The 17,835-nt window shown below is 46.3% G+C and overlaps 1 protein-coding gene across 1 annotated transcript in view; it reads right to left on the minus strand.

Moving 5' to 3' along the window:
- The window catches only part of rspo2 (R-spondin 2), an 89,620-nt gene extending 72,058 nt beyond the window's left edge, over positions 1 to 17,562 (minus strand). Inside the window, exon 1 of the mRNA XM_073055280.1 lies at positions 16,647 to 17,562. Coding sequence (XP_072911381.1) covers positions 16,647 to 16,740 — 94 coding nt within the window. The 5' untranslated portion in view covers positions 16,741 to 17,562. The remainder of the gene's footprint in view (positions 1 to 16,646) is intronic.
- Between the last annotated feature and the right edge of the window lie 273 nt (positions 17,563 to 17,835).

Raw genomic sequence — 17,835 nt, forward strand, 5'->3', positions numbered from 1 at the left:
GCCTGTCGCTTTTGTAATTTGCCCTGTTCCAATTTTATACTCTCCCGCAAGGTCCATACCTATCCTTATGTATAGCTATCTTAAAAGTAAGGAGTTATGAGCATTCTTCTCTAAATGCTGACACACTGACAGCCCAGTCACCCAACACCAAATCGAGTGCAGCCCCTCCTCTTGTTGTAGTTTTTCTGACAAGATCCCGAAACATATGGATCATTTAATGTATCTGCTTCTGAGAGTTGGACTATGTATAACCACCACCTCAAGTCACAGGGGAGATACCACCAGCACTATTTTCAATGAACACACCAAATCACAGGTAAATTAACACCTCAGCGATTAAGTGCTAATTTCACTCCACGGGTCCCGTTGGACAGATGTTCACTTGGATGCCTCACCCCAGGCTCTTAATCAGATCCAGTTCAGGCCTCTGAGATAGGCCGCCAGGTGGAGGAAAGATTCAAGGACATTCCTGAGCCTCACTGTAAACAAAAGCAATACCCCTGCCACTCTTGTTGATCTCTGGCCCAGAATCACCTAGTGGAGACAGAGCAGGTGCAACGGGAAGCTGTGCAGTAGGAGTGGTGGAAGGGGTGAACCACCTCCAAAGCTACCATTTGTCCATCTCTTCTGACACCTCCTACCCTCTGTGGATGAGTCTGCGACTTCCATTGACTTCATCAGTCAGCTCAGACCCCACAGGACCGGAATGAGAACAAGTGCAGCTGAAGTCTGCTGATGAGACAGCAGCGGAGAATCAAGAAATCTAAGTGTGGCCACGGTTACACAGGAATAACCAGCAAACACTGCTGTTCGGACTTCGATGGAAGCAGCACCCAGCCCGTGAACAACCCTCGATCAGTGTCTCCCCTGTCATATGGGGAGGGGAGGGGTAAAGTTTGTAAGTTGTGAAAGCCATTTCTAGTAAAATAAAACCCACTATTTATCTGTCCATGCTTCAACACCCCAGACAAAAAAAAATTGTGATCACAAAATAAGGCAAACATTTTCCATTCCTGTGTTGGCTGAAGTTCCAGGGTCCATTTCCCCACCAATGTCTTGTTTGGAAGCTGGGAATTATACTGGATTTTGGTAAGAATGACTCATTCATGTATATTTGCTCCCAGTACAGTACCTCACCATTCCCCACCAGAATGGAATTGGGGGATAATTTGTTCACACCACTTCCCTGCCCGATGGAAATGATTTCCCTTATCAAACATTTGGTAGAACTGTTAATATTGTATCAGAAGCAGCCCACCTTCTCCCCCTGAACCAAGACCTCATCCCTGGACCCTACGCAGGGAAATATCCAAGATCCCGGTACAGATGACCCACAATGAGGCTGAGCTCTAGAATTCAAACACAGGTCTCCTTGCTGGAACTTCGAAGCCCACAGCTCTACGACTTCATAATTCTCGATTGTTCTAACTATATTTCTCCTCTGTCCTGCTGGATTACAAGAACGGATAGTTACTGAGAGGTGATCTGGAGAGGATGCAGGCTGTGGAGAAAGGGTGCCTCTTCAGCTACCTGGATCTGCCTCCAGTAACCAGACTTCACAATGCCAAAGCTGTTCTGCAGAAAGGACACCTCAGTGCACAGCAGTACCCCTCAAGGAAAATATAATCAATGGGAAGTGAAAAACCCCCACATACATACCTGTCGTAAATAAGAAGCAGGCATGGGCAGAGAACAAGGGGGATCTATCTGAATGTATTTCTCCATAGGATAAAATTTGGATTTGTTTCTCAAATCTAGTAACTGCTGCCAAAAGGCTTGGTTTAAATATGATACTATAATGTAGTGTTTATAAGAGGGAGAAAAAGGACTCCTGACCAAACAAAGGAGCTAAATTAAATGCCACAGCCAATGCTCCGCTATTTGGTCCAATCACCAGCAAATGTGCTGTACTGTATTTTAGAAACTGAAAGGGCAATAGATCTACATCTCTTCATCTCTACCCTCTTGAGCAACCCACCTCTCTCCATCCCCAAATCTTCCTCCTCTCCCTCCAAACCCCTACAATGTGCAGTTGTGTTCACAGATGTCTAAGCTGATATTTGGGGGCTCCCTCTCTTAGTTCCCCCGCTCTGCTCCTTAAAGACATTCCTTAAAGCCTATTTTTCTGGCTAGTCCCTTGGTCACCTGACTAAATGACATGCAGACCCCAGTCAGTTCAGATTGTCAAAAACATCTCCTCCACAACATCCATCAGCACAGGAGCACCACAGGGCTGCTCTACTCATTTTACACCTAAGATTGTGTGGCTAAGTACAGTTCCAACACCATATTTTCAAGTTTGCTGATGACACCACTACTGTGGGCTGTATCAAAGGTGGTGATGAATTAGCATATGGGGGGGGGGGAAGAGATTGAAAATTTGGCTGAGTGATGTCATAACAACAACCTCTTACTCAATGTCAGTAACTTTTAATACCTGGGTGTCACTATCTCAAAGGACCTGTCCTGGACCCATCATATAAATGTAATTGCAAAGAAAGCACAACAGTTCCTCTACTTCCTCAGGAGTCTGCGTAGATTCAGCATGTCATCACAAACCTTGACAAACTTCTATGGATACTTGGTGGGAAGTGTGCTGACTGGCTGCATTACGGCCTGGTGTGGGAACACCGATGACTTTGAGCAGAAAATCCTACAAAAAGTAGTGAATTTGGCACAGTACATCTTGGGTTAAGCCTTTTCAACCATTAAGCACATCTACATGAAATAAATCCTGTCGTAGTAGGAAAGCAGCGTCCATCATCAGAGATCCTCACCACCCAGGCCATGATCTTTTCTCACTGCTGCTGTTAGGTGGAAGGTACAGGTGCCTCAGGACTCGCACCACAAGGTGCAAGACCAGTTACTACCCCTCAACCATCAGGCTCTTAAACAAAAGATAACTACACTCATCTATTGAGAAGTTCCCACAACCAATGATCTCACGTTCAAGGATTCTTTATCTTGTTATTTCATGTTCTTGTTATTTACTACTATTTATTTATATTTGCATTTGCAGTTTGTTGTCTTCTATGTTCTACTTGATCTTACATTGATCCTGTTTATAGTTACCATTCTATAGATTTGCCAGGTGTACCCACAGGAACAAAAAACTCAGGGTTGTATGTGGGGACATGTATGTGCTCTGATAATAAATACATTTTACTTTACTTTTAAGTTCTCATAAGTTCAAATCAAAAAATGCTCCTAAAGTTCCCCAAGTTAACCAAAGATGCCGCATAGACAAACTCCAGGGCATGCTGGGGATTCTTCACTGAGAGCCCAGTAGCACCCTATAACCACCCACCACTCGTACATTGCCTAAATTCCATTTGCTTCCATTATAGACCTAGAGAGCCAATGTAATGCCAACCTGGGGTGGGGGGGGGGCAGTTGTTAGGCAACAGAATATGTTATCACCGAGAGTGCTCAGTTGACCACTCTTGCCTCTGACACAGGAGATTACGCCTCCAAGTCAATAATCCTGAGTAGTTCTGAACAAAGGCTGAACCATTGGAGGAGTCCTTCAAAGTAGGACTTGAACTGTTCTCTGCAATTTACACAAAGTGCTGGAGGAACTCAGCAGGCCAGGCAGCATCTATGGAAAAGAGTAAACAGTTGATGCTTTGGGCTGAGACCCTTCATCAGGGCCCCTCTTTTACTATCCAGCTGTTCTCTCATTTACATATAAAGAATCCCATGATACATATGGGTCTCTTTGCTATTCTCAAATAATATCAGAGACCGAGATTATCAGGTCACCATGATATTGCTCTTTGTGGGAACTTGTTGTACACAACTTAGCCATTGTGTTTCCTGTATCAACCTAGACTAAAGAAAGACTTGACAGAATTTCAGGTGTTCTGGGAATCTTTGATTTCACACTAAAGAAATGAAAGTCTTTTTTTTAGTTTTGGGGTCCTGCATATAAGCAAAAGATCATTCACACTGAAAAACAGAATTATATTCAACAATCCCAGGGTAAAACTTACAAGGGCATCTGGTTCTCTTTGCTATTCTCCAAATTGTCATGTTCCTGCAAATCCTTACCCTACAGTGCCAAATTCAAAGAGTTCATGCCCACCAGCTTGTATCCCACTGCTATCAGACTCTTGTATGATAAGATGGACCCTTGGCTTCACAGTCCATCTGTTAATGATCTTGCTCTTTCGGTAGCATTTACATTTTGTTCTGTACTGTTATGGTTTCACCTTATTCTGTCTCAATGTACTGTATAATGATTTGCTCTGTACAGTTAGTACACAAGACAAGTTTTCCTCTGTATCTTGGTATATGTGACAATAGGAAACCAAACCTACTTAGACACATGCAAAAAATGGATCCGGAATGGAAACTGCATTCGGCAAGGTGTCATGTTGCCACAGCAATCCAACAGAAGAGAACCTGATACCCTCACCTGGAGTAATCCTACATGTGACTCTAGACCCTCTCCAACTGCTTGAGTCTAAATTGACCCGACAAAGAAGTTATGTAGGTAGGATCCTTCCACCACAACCATTTTAACTCAGGACAGAAAGTAAATGCCACACAGGCCAGCAATGTTCTCAGAATTTATTACTTACCATTCATTAAGCAAACAGTAATTTGACACAGATACCATTTTTTTAACCAGCTGATGTTGTAAAGCAGATCCATTTCTCCCCATACTCATGGGCCTCAGTCTTAACAGCACTTACAAACCCTGGACAGGGTTGGCTTTAGCGGGCAGCAGTGTTACGCTGCCCCTGCAGCTCCAGGGAGCATTGTGGTAGCTCTTCAAATCAATTGGCCAAAGTAGGTTTGCCCAGCGCCTTTCTGGTAAATGTAATTTTCCTCGACAGATCTTTATTCTACGGCTGATCACACCCGTCGAGTTCCTGAGCACCTACCAAGCCGACAAACCCTCAGGGCACTGCAGCTTGCTCCAACTTCTACAGGGGACTGCCCACTTGAAGAGATCTCTACTTTCAGTTGACAGGTCCCTACCCTTCCACGTTCAGACAAGAGTGAAAAGTTGCACTTTTCCTAACTATGGGCCACTCTGGGACGGACAGATTGCAGTATTGACCAAGCACAACCACTGTAGCAGCCACAAGGAAGCTCCCGCAAACAATGCGACAGTGATCCGATCTCTTGATTCGGTGACGTGGATTGAGGGATCGCTACCTGCCTGATATTAGTGAGAAATCATTCCCCCTTCACTATATTATACAACAAGACCTCATACCTTGACTGAGGGAGCAACGGGACCTCTTGCCAAGATTGTAGGGCAATCTAAAATAGTGCAAAACAAAATGCTGAAGTGGCAGTGTGGAATAACCGAGAGAGGAGTGGATCTGTCGAGAGGTGCTGCAGGATCGGACAGCTTTCTGATCTCAAGGATGGAATGTTACCAGGCTGAGAAATACTCATCAATAGTTTGTTCATCTTATTTGAGCTGAATTGTGGTAGAATACTGACTCAATCATTATCACATGCAGTCCCTACTTTCAAATGTAAACTCCCAGCTAAGTTAATGCGTTCCACAGGATGCTTGTGTTTGTTATTCCAGCTGCTACAGGCGTTAAGAGAGCAGACCTAAAACCACCATGAAGCAAATATATTTGTTTATTACTTGTACATAAGATTTTGTGTTCCATTATAATCGACTTTCAGATCGGCGCTGGGAGATCACCAGGAAGCACTACGTCTGACAGGGGATTACATGAAGACCTGTATGGTGGATTTCAGGCAGGATTGTGACCAAAGATTTCAAGGATATTTTCTAAAGGGCTTATAATCTGAAGTGAGTTTGCAAGTATATCGTTCAGCTAAAATCATGCTGTAATGACATCTTTCTAACTTATTTCAACTAAGGCATGTGTTTTCTTTAGAAATATTGATGCGCATTGGTGACTTTTGGGTATCCAGGCTTTTTGGGTCTAAGCATGCGCATTTTCTAAGCTGGAGTTCAAATGGATACAATTCTGCAATGAGTGTCTATTGTGTCCATTGTAACTCCATTCTCTAGAAAACTGGAGTTGCTCCAGTATAAAGCTGCCATTGAAATAAATCATAATTACTGAACAAATGGAACACACAAGCCCGAAAAACGCAAAGTGCTTTCCAAATTCCAGTGTACTACAGATTAATGAACAATATCTCATAGTATGCATCACATAACCTCTCAAATGATCACCAGCAGTGTTGCTACATCGTACAATTCATTCTGAAAAACTTTTAAGGAAACAGCAGAAGTCTGCATCAAAACTTAAGAGGCCAATCACCAACCTGAGAGCAGTGTGTGTGCTCATAATGGGTGAGTCTTATTGGCGAGTTAACCAGTTGCCAACCTGTCTGAATCTCTTCCACACACCCATAAAGAAAGGGAAAGTTCAGTATAAGCAACAAACATTAAAGTAAAGTGATTAGACACTGTACAGTCAGAGATGTTATTACCTAATACTTGTGTTGTTCAAATGTTACATGGCACTTACTCAGCCTGTGCCTGAATGTTACCCAAGTCATGCTGTGTGCAGGCACCAGCTGCTGCGTGTGCTGAGTTGCGGATGGAATTGAATACTGTGCGGTCGTAAGTGAACATCCCCACTTTTGACTGTACGATAGAGGGGAAAGGTCATTGAAGTAGCCAAGAATAGTCGGGCCCAACTCATCACCCTGAGTTTGCAAAACAACAAAAAATACTGCAGGATGTTGCTTTTCACACTGAAAAGCAGGAAATCCCCCCCAAGGCAGTAGAATGGGCTCCGAGCCTTTCCCCACCTTCTCCCAGACTGATACCCAACTTACTCAGCACCGGTATACAAGTGAGGCCCCACGTCCCATTCAATACATTCTCTGAACTACACTATGTGACTGCATAGCCACCACACCCATAGTGTGTATAATGGTTCAATTAAATATCAGAGAATGTGTTTAGTACACAACCTGAAATCCTTACTCTTCACAGACGTCCATGAAACAAGAAAAACCCCAAAGAATGAATGACAGCAAACGTTAGAACCCAAAGCCTCCCACCTCCCACGTTAAGTTGTTCACCCTATCTAATACTGCTAGACGGAGGCTTCCCACTCTAGTGTATGTAAGTGTAGTGTATCTTTAAGAACCGAGTACCATGTCCTCTGAGACTTGACACCATGCTACATCAGGCTCCGGGTGGGTGGGAGTTTATTACCTCCAGTAAGGGAGCCTTTGCTGATGGAGCAACTGCTATTTGCCTTTACAACACGAAGGAGCTCACAGAAGCGATGTCACAGTTAAGGTTCCTAATTCGTCATTCAGCATGCAGTCAGCCACCAAGCCCACGCTGGACACAAAGCACCATCTGCCCTTGTTGTTCTTGTTTCATATGGCTTGCCTGGTGGTGGGGGGGCGGCACAGTCACCAGTCGGTCCGTTCAATAGACGGGGTTGGATCAGTCTTCGTCTGGGATCTTGTCCACAGCCATTCCAACGTGGGTGGCTCTGATGAAGTCCCTGAAGCACGCAAGCCTCCATACAGTGTCAACATGCTGATCCGTCTGCACTGAACCTATTTCAGTTTCACCACTTCCCACTAATTCCATTCAGATCCCAATGCTCACCAAACCTCTCACAAATCATCCCAAGGTGCTTTGATGCTGTGGGGAAGGAGAGTGAAGCTAAGGTTCAGGAAGGAAATTGCAGAGATCAGGTACAGGCAGCTGAGTGCACCAGCTACATACGGGGAGGACCATAAGTACAGACCTGGTCAAAGACAAAGGGTGGTGGAGCTGGGAATGGTTATAGGGATAAGAGGTGTGGGGGTGTAGGGGCCAGAGGGGGTTACAGTGATAGCAGCTGGAGGGGGTTACAGGGGTTGGTGAGGGCTGGAGATTGTTACAGTGACAGTGCTTGAAGAGTTCCAGGGATAGAATGTAAAACACGAAAGATAGACACAGGGACAGGCTATCTGGTCCCTCTTGCCCGGTAGCCATTCAATGACAGTTGATCTGTATTTTAGTGCCATCTTCCCACACTAACCTTCCAATCTTGATTCCCTTAATATCTAAAAACTTGTCTATATTTCTCTTGAATATACATAGAACCACAGAACATTACAGCACAGAAACAGGCCTTTTGGCCCTTCTTGGCTATGCTGAACCATTTTTCTGCCTAGTCCCACTGACCTGCACCTGGACCATATCCCTCCATACACCTCTCATCCATGTTCCTGTCCAAGGTTTTCTTAAATGTTAAAAGTGAGCCCACATTTATCACTTCATCTGGCAGCTTATTCCACACTCCCACCACTCTTTGCATGAAGAAGCCCCCCCCCCCCCATGTTCCCTTTAAACTTCTCCCCCTTCACCCATAACCCATGACCTCTGGTTTTTTTCTCCCCTAGCCTCATGGAAAAAGCCTGCTTGCGTTCACTCTATCTATACCCATCATAATTTTATACACCTCTGTCAAATCTCCCCTCATTCTACTACGCTCCAGGGAATAAAGTCCTAACCTATTCAACCTTTCTCTGTAACTCAGTTTCTCAAGTCCCGGCAACATCCTTGTAAACCTTCTCTGCACTCTTTCAACCTTATTAATATCCTTCCTGTAATTTGGTGACCAAAACTGCACACAATACTCCAAATTCGGCCTCACCAATGCCTTATACAACCTCAACATAACGTTCCAACTCTTATACTCAATACTTTGATTTATAAAGGCCAATGTACCAAAAGCTCTCTTTACTAACTGTGACACCACTTTTAGGGAATTTTGTATCTGTATTCCCAGATCCCTCTGTTCTACTGCACTCCTCAGTGCCCTACCATTTACCTTGTATGTTCTACCTTGGTTTGTCCTTCCAAAGTGCAATACCTCACACTTGTCTGTATTAAAGTCCATCTGCCATTTTTCAGCCCATTTTTTCCAGCTGGTTCAGATCCGTCTGCAACCTTTGAAAACCTTCCTCACTGTCCACTACACCTCAAATCTTTGTATCATCAGCAAATTTGCTGATCCAATTTACCACATTATCATCCAGATCATTGATATAGATGACAAATAACAATGGACCCAGCACTGATCCCTGTGGCACACCACTAGTCACAGGCCTCCACTCAGAGAAGCAATCCTCCACTACCACTCTCTGGCTTCTTCCATTGAGCCAATATCTAATCCAATTTACTACCTCTCCATGTATACCTAGCGACTGAATCTTCCTAACTGACCTCCCATGTGGGTCCTTGTCAAAGGCCTTACTGAAGTCCATGTAGACAACATCCACTGCCTTCCCTTCATCCACTTTCCTGGTAACCTCCTCGAAAAACTCTAATAGATTTGTTAAACATGACCTACCACGCACAAAGCCATGTTGACTCTCCCTAATAAGTCCCTGTCCATCCAAATACTTGGAGATCCTATCTCTTAGTACTCTTTCCAATAATTTACCTACTACTGACATTAAATTTACCGGCCTATAATTTCGCGGATTACTTTTAGAGCCTTTTTTCAGCAACGGAACAACATGAGCTATCCTCCAATCCTCCGGCACCTCACCCGTAGATACTGACATTTTAAATATATCTGCCAGGGACCCTGCAATTTCAACACTTGTCTCCTTCAAGGTCCAAGGGAATACCCTGTCAGGTCCTGGGGATTTATCTACTCTGATTTGCCTCAAGGTAGCAAGTACCTCCTCCTCTTCAATCCATAAAGGTTCCATGACCTCACTACTTGTTTGCCTTATTTCCATAGACTCCATGCCAGTTTCCTTAGTAAATACAGATGTAAAAAACCCACTTAAGATCTCCCCCATTTCTTTTGGTTCCATACATAGCCAACCACTCTGATCTTCAAGAGGACCAATTTTATCCCTTACTATCCTTTTGCTCTTAATATACCTGTAGAAGTTCTTTGGATTATCCTTTACCTTGATTGCCAAAGCAACCTCATGTCTTCTTTTAGCCCTCCTGATTACTTTCTTAAGTATTTTTTGCACTTTTTATACTCCTCAAGCACCTTATTTGCTCCCTGTTTCCTATACATGTCATACATCTCTCTCTTTATCAGAGTTCCAATATCCCTTGAGAACCAAGGTTCCTTATTCTTATTCACTTTGCCTTTAATCCTGACAGGAACATACAAACTCTGCACTCTCAGAATTTCTCCTTTGAAGTCCTCCCATTTACCAATCACATCCTTGCCAGAGAACAACCTGCCCCAATCCACACTTTTTAGATCCTTTCTCATTTCTTCAAATTTGGCTCTTCTCCAGTTTAGAACCTCAACCCAAAGACTAGATCTATCTTTATCCATGATCAAGTTGAAATTAATGGTGTTATGATCACTGGAACCAAAGTGTTCCCCTACACACACTTCTGCCACCTGTCCTAACTCATTTCCTAATAGGAAATGATCTAATATTGCACCCTCTCTAGTCGATACCTCTATATATTGATTTAGAAAACTTTCCTGAACACATTTTGCAAACTCTGACCCATCTAGACCTTTAACAGTATGGCAGTCCCAATCAATATGAGGAAAATTAAAAACCCCTACTATCACAACTTTATGTTTCCTGCAGTTGTCTGCTATCTCTCTGTAGATTTGCTCCTCTAATTCTTGGGTGGTCTATAATACAACCCCATTAATGTGGTGATACCTTTCCTGTTTCTCAGCTCCACCCATATGGCCTCAGTAGACAAGCCCTCTAATCTGTCGTGCATGAGCATTGCAATAACATTTTCCTGATTAGCAATGCCACCCCCCACCCCTGATCCCTCTGCCTCTATCACATCTGAAACATCGGAACCCTGGAACATTGAGCTGCCAGTCCTGCCCCTCCTGTAGCCAAGTTTCACTAATGGCTACAATGTCATAATTCCACATGTCAATCCATACCCTCAGCTCGTCAGCCTTCCCCACAATACTCTTCACATTGAAATAGACACACCTCAGAAGATTATTACCACCACACACAACCCTCCTATTTGTGACTTTGCATGAACTTTTAACATCATTTATTTTTACCTCCGCTCCACTATCTGCTCTGGCACTTTAGTTCCCATCCCCCTGCAAATCTAGAAATCTAGTTTAAACCCCCCCCCCCACCCCCAACAGCACTAACAAACCTCCCTGCAAGGATATTCGTCCCCCTGATAGTTCAGGTGTAACCCGTCTCTCTTGTACAGGTCCCACCTGCCCCAGAAGAGGTCCCAATGATCCTGAAATCTGAAACCTGAAACCCTGCCCCCTACATCAGTCCCTCAGCCACGTGTTCATCCTCCAGAGCATCCTATTCTTACTCTCTCTGGTACATAGCACAGGCAGCAATCCTGAGATTACCACCCTCGACGTCCTGCTTTTTAACCAAGCTCTCTATACTCACTCTTCAGGACCTCCTCACTCTTTCTTCCTACGTCATTGGTACCGATGTGTACTGTGACATCTGGCTGATCACCTTCCCACTTCAGAATGCTGTGCACGTGATCAGAGACATCCCTGACCCTGGCAACCAGGAGGCAACAAACCATCCGGGAGTCTCTGTCGCAACCACAGAACCTCCTGTCTGTACCTCTATCGAGCCCCTATCATTACCACTCTCCTCTTCTTCCACCCTCCCTTCTGCACTGCAGAATCAGACTCAGTGCCAGAGATCCGGCTGCCACAGCTTGTCCCAGGTAAGTCATCCCCCAACAATATCCAAATCGGTATACTTGTTGTTGAGGGGAATGTCCACAGGGGAGTCCTGCTCAGCCTTCCCTTTCCCCTTCCTTCACCTGACGGTAACCCAATTACCTGTGCCCTGCTCCTATGGCATAATTACCTCCCTGAAACTACTATCTATAAACTCCTCATTCTCCCAAATGATCCGGAGGTCATCCAGCTCCTGCTCCAGTTCCCTAACACGGTTTGTTAGGAGCTGCAGCTGGATGCACTTCTTGCAGGTGTCGTTGTCGGGGACACCGGAGGTCTCCCTGACTTCCCACATTCTGCAAGAGGAGCATTCCAACATCCTGCCTGGCATTCTCTCTACTCTAAACAAACAAAACAAAACTTACCGGAATCTACCCTCGCCTCTGCCTGTTCACACAATGACGAAGCCTCCACAGTCTTCCAGGGTGAAGGATTCTGAAGATTTACCAACTGGATGAAGACACCTCATCTCTGTCCTGAATGACCAAGGAGAATGAACCAGACAGGGGAAACATCACATCCACTTCTCCCCTATCAAGTCCTTTGAGAATTTATAATGTTTCTAACAGATCATCTCTGATCCTACTAAGCTCTTGAGAGTGCATACCTAGATATCTTAAGCCTTGTTGTACGACATCCCAGGATGACATCTGGGATCCTTCATTCCAGGGTCACTCCGGTGAATTTTTGCTACATTCCCTCATTCACAAAAAAATATACATATTTCCTTCAATACAGAGACCAAACTCCTACACAAATATCAGATGGATTCTCACCTGGTAGCATATAAGACATTTTTATCCTTTTATACAAATCAGTCAAGGTCAGCATTATATTTGCCTTGCTAATTGCTTTGCTGTATCTGCATGGGGTAAATTCCAGTGTTTTGTGCACAAGGATACCCTGAATATCAATACCTTTCAGACTCTCACCATTTAGAATATGCTCTGAATTCATTTTTTCTCTACAAAATGGAACAAAAATAGAAAAAAATAGACTATTTCACCTCACATTTTTCTATACTCCATTTTGTCTGCCTTGTCCTCACCCATTCACTTTGCCCATCTCTGTCTACCTCGGTCCTCTCCGCCATATCCTCATTGCCCCGGAATGCCATCCAGTTTTGTATCACCAGCAAGCTTCCATATATTTCACTTTGATTCTCTCTTGCAAAATCACTGCTCATGTGAACAGCAGGGTTCCCAGAACCGACCTCTGAAAACTCCATTAGCCACTGCCACCCTTCCCAACAATGTCAAAATGCCATCCACTTCTTCTCTCTACCTCCTGTCAAACAACCAAGCTGTTACACACCCCATGTGCTCCCATCCTTGTTTAATAACCTGCTGTTGAATGGCCTTGTGAAAGTCCAAATCTGCTGGTGAGAAATGGTATTGTTTTCATAGATCCACACCCACTCTGGTCAATTTTATTATTTTTCACACTCTGTCACACTGCCTTTTTATTATTATGTTTCTCAATAATTAATTCTCATTTCCTGCTTTACCTTTCTTTATCCAAGTCTCAGTCCCCCTTACCTGGCATCTGAAATTTCTAAGCTCCTTTTTGGCTGACATTATGGACTTTGATCTAAGGCGTTCTATAACTCTTGTTTGTCACAGCAGGACAATTGTTTCCACCAGCTAGGACAATTTCTACCAGCTTTCATTCTCTGAAGAGTAAACTATGTACTAATTCTATGACTGTTTCCTCTTGCTTATTTATGGTCATATTTATTCATGTCGTTTCCCAAGTTACGCCTTCCCAATTATTTTGATCAGATTTAGGACACTAGTTTCAGATTGAACTAAATTACTTCCTTTTTTTTGCAGAATTCTATCATTCTAAAAGCCAATGAATATAAGTTGTACAACACTAGATATAAAGCAGACTCTTCCCCTTCGCTCCCTCAACATCCTGATCTGTGAAGATCATGATTTTATTTCCCCAACCATCACTGCTAATTTACTTTGCAAAATGTATATGCACCGCATATTAAAGTCTCACTAGGAAATGGTATTAGTCCCACTATATTTGTTTCTTGTTTCCTTATTTGTACCATGCCCTGCATTAACACAAGGTTCGGGGAAGGAGTGTAGGTTTGCAGAGTTAGGAACAGGTGTAAGGGCTGGAGCACTTGGGGAATAGGAAGGGATACAAAGGCTGGAGGAGTTCTCACATAGTGAGAACAATAGAAGAGTTTACATAGGTGCTAAGGAATTAGTAGCTGGAAGACATCCCTGGTGGAGTAGTGTTTCATTTAGGGAGGAGGGTAAGGGCATGGGGGGGGCATAAAGAGATAGGGAGGGGTGGTTACAGAAATACCAAGGTATATGGAGGTGGTCATGGAGATCAGAAGTGGTGTAAGGGCTGGACAAGTTCATAGGAGTAAGGTTGTGTATGGCTGGAGGGGGGCATAGGGATAGAGAGGGGTGTAGTGGCTAGAGGGATTTACAGACATAGGAAGGGGTGAAGGGCTTGGAGAGGGTTACAGAGTGAACGATGTGCTTAGGGCTGGAAGGAGTTGCAGAGATAGGGAGGAGTGTAGGGGCTAGAGATAATTACATGGATAGGGAGGGGTACAGAGACTGATGGAGGTTTAACAAAGATGGGGTTTGTAGCGGAGTGGGTTTGCAGAGACAGGGAGGGATTGTGATGGTTACTGAGTTAGGGGTCTGACAGTGTTACTGCGATAAGAAGGGTTAAAAGGGCTGTAGAGGTTCACAGAAACAGAGAGGGACGTAGAGGTCAGAAACAAGGAGAGCTGTAGGGATTGGGGTGGTTACAGAGATAGGGAGGGTTGCAGGAGCGGGGGTCGTTATAACTCAATGCTATAGAACTAACTTAAGTGTTTGATTGCAAGATGCTCTCACTCAACCGAAGAACTAAGGCTACATAAAACACATTTTAAAAATAATAATATTCTGATTCTCACATCACGTTAAGAGCCGTGGAGGTTTGAACTGCCTTCAGAAACCCTTGGTCAGACGATAGAGAGGAAGCTTCCTGGCCACTTGGGGGCAGTTGAGAGTCAGCCTCCCGATGTCTGATTGGACCGACAAACAAGCCGTGCTCCTCTCGACGAGTCAACCGCTACAGCTTGTCTGACACGGAATATCCACTCACAAGCTACTTACGCAAAGTTATCCTCGTGTCTATTACTCTGAGAAAATTACAAGCACTCTATAAAATAATGTTCAACATACAACTCCACACTCTGATCCGGTAGTAAAACACTTCCACGGTGCAGGATCTTGTACCGTATTTAAAGCACCTTTCGTATCCCAAAGCCAATCATCACTCAACAGGTACAGCCACGTTGGAAATCAGACTGCTAAATTCTGAATAGCAAGATCCCACAGACAGCAATGTGATAGCGGCCAGATAGTGTGACATCCATTCAGCAATAAACTCTGGAGGTGAGAGGGGCCTGCTGTCTGTCAACTAAGTGTAGTGGGAACAATGACACAAATAGGAGCGGGGAGACGAGACCACAGCGAACGTCTCACGTGAATGACAGACCACTCGTAAAACAGCACATTGTGCAACAGTCCCTCAGTAGTCCCCTTCCCGTGGCGTGACTCCCCCTCGTCACTGCCCCTCCCACAGTACAGCACTGTCTCTACCCCCCCCCCCCCCAAACAGTGTGGCACTCTCTCAGTAACGCAACTCTCACAGTGTGACTCTCCCTCATTACAGCCCCTCCCACAAAGTGACACTCCATCATGACTACCCTTCTCACAGTGTGGCACTCTCTCAGTATCGTCAGCCTGGTTAGGTTAGGCCCTAGCTCGGGGTGAAGGAGGTGGCAAGATCTGTGTTTCAGAGCCTATGACTGATCACAGTAGAAACAGGCAGTCCTGCTGGGAATTGATCCTCAGAATTCCCGCCTCGACTGGGGAGGGTCGGGATTCATTCCTTCCCTGTGGTCCTGATGGGATTCCTACACATCGGGCTCGTCTCCGCGTTTTGTTGGGACAGCTCAGCCCCACCTACACCTACACTCACTGGGGAAATGAAACATCTCGGCAAGTTGTGTGGTCTGGGAGGTGGGACAATGGGCAGAGGAGAGGGAGGATGGGGGAGCGACTGGAGAAAGCTGAATGAGGGGCAGGGTTCAAGGAGAGAATTGGGAAAGGAAGGGGAAATGGTAGAGGGAGAGAATTTAGAGAGGGGATTGGAGAAAGGAGTATAAATTGGAAATAGGGTTTAGAGAGAAGAGTGATAGTGGACCAGTGAGGAAATGGGGAGACAGGATTGGGAGGGAAGAGGGGATGGGAAGGGATGGGAGAGAGTTATGCGTAGGTAGGGAGGTGGAGAGGGAATGGGAGGGGAGAGGAGTTGGGGAGGGTTTAGGAGATGGAGATAGATTGGGGGAGTGAGCAGAAGAGGGGAAGGGAAAAGTAATTGGGTGGGGAGAGAGATTGGAGTGGGAGGGGGAGAAGAAGTGGGGAGGGGAGAGAAGTTGGGGAGTGTTTGGGAGAGGAGAGGAACTGCGGTGAAAGGATTTTTGGGAAGGGAAAGGGATTTAGTAGGGGGGATTGGACAGTGGAGAGGGGACTGGGTAGAGAGAAGTTTGGAGAGGGGAGAGGGGTTTGAGGAAAGGGAGAGGGATTAAGGAAGGGGTTGAGATAGCGGAGAGCAATTGGGGAAGGGGAAGCGGAGGGAGTTGAGGACGGTTGTGGGGAGGTCGCAAGATCGGAGACAGTCCGGGCTGGGGAGAGATATCTGCCTCTTGCCCCTCACTCACCGCCATGCCCGGGACAGGAACCGCAGCGGCTGCGGAGAGGGTGGGGTACGATGGGACGTCTACCTCCTCTCTGTTGGACAGGGGACCGGTTGGTGAGCGGAGCCAACAGCTGGGACAGGGGAACCCCTCAGTGCGCAGACACATAGCGCTGCGCCCCAGGACCAACTCTCCGCGTAAAACTGCGGCGCGTCCGGTGGAAGTTTGTGGACTGGGTCGGGGGTCCCGCTGCCGACACTGACCTCTCCTGCTCCGCTTGCCCCGCTGCTTCAGGCCGTGCCCATAATCCATGCAGTTCACAAGAAGCAGGGCCAGAGAAAAGAGTCGAAAATGCATCTGTGCTCCGGGGCCGTGCGTGCGGTGGGATCGGACCGTGCCGCCGGACCTCTCGCTCCACTCTGCGCTCCGCTCCCCCGCACCCAGCGGTGTCCGGATTACTCTGACAACGACTGGGGGGGGTGTCCTGGGCTCCGGCCGCTCTCCCTGCAGCCCCCACCCCCCTTTGTAGACACACCGAATAATCCGGTCTCAGGCACCTTCCAGCCGCGACATCCTGGATGGGGCGAGCCGGCGCCCAGACAACTGATCACACCGAGCCGCTCCCAGAGCACTCAACCCCCGCCTTAAATCCTGCCCGGTCTCCACGGGGTCGGGGGCACCAAGGCTTCGTGCGATCTCGGGAGGAGTTTGAACAGTCAGCCCGGGATCCGGACCAGAGCGGCGAGGATCAGTGCAACATCGGCGCATGGAGATGTGGTTGGTACCTCTGGACAGCGTCTGTCCCGGCCCTGCCTCTTGTAGCGGCTCCTCGGATGACGCTGGGAGCTGTGGTACTTGCTGATCAGGGTGGGGGGAGAGAGAGGCAACCACGGCTGTTCAATGCAAGGTGCAAAAAGGTTTGAGGACTAACAGGGGGTGCTGTGCTCCCGTCTCACATCAGCTCGCTCCACACAGTCTTACACTGGTCCGCAGGCTCCGACCGCCCCACATCCCACGCCCGCTCCTCGCCGACACGCGACAATAACGCCACCGGGTGCAGATGCAATTAAATCACTCGGGCCCAAAGCTGAGTGCATTAATTTTGATAAATTGCGTTCAAGGTTGGAACTGGGGACAGAAATAAGTTAGAATTGCGAGAATCGCCAATGTAGGGGCTTCAAATGGTAAACCCACTACTCGCCCTCAACAACTCTGGAAACTTATCACGATCCAGGATAAATCAGCGACCCACACCCTGAACACTCCCTCCCCCACCACTGGTACACTGTGGCTGCAGTGTGCCCCCTCTACTTCGCTCCACGCCCTGTCCACCCCAACCCCAACCCAACCCATACCCTGTCCACCCCACCCCACCCCACACCCTGAACACTCCCTCACCCACCACTGGTACACTGTGGCTGCAGTGTGCCCCCTCTACTGCGCTCCACGCCC

Source organism: Hemitrygon akajei, chromosome 1 (genome assembly GCF_048418815.1).
Source record: "Hemitrygon akajei chromosome 1, sHemAka1.3, whole genome shotgun sequence".
NCBI classification, from domain to species: Eukaryota; Metazoa; Chordata; class Chondrichthyes; order Myliobatiformes; family Dasyatidae; genus Hemitrygon; species Hemitrygon akajei.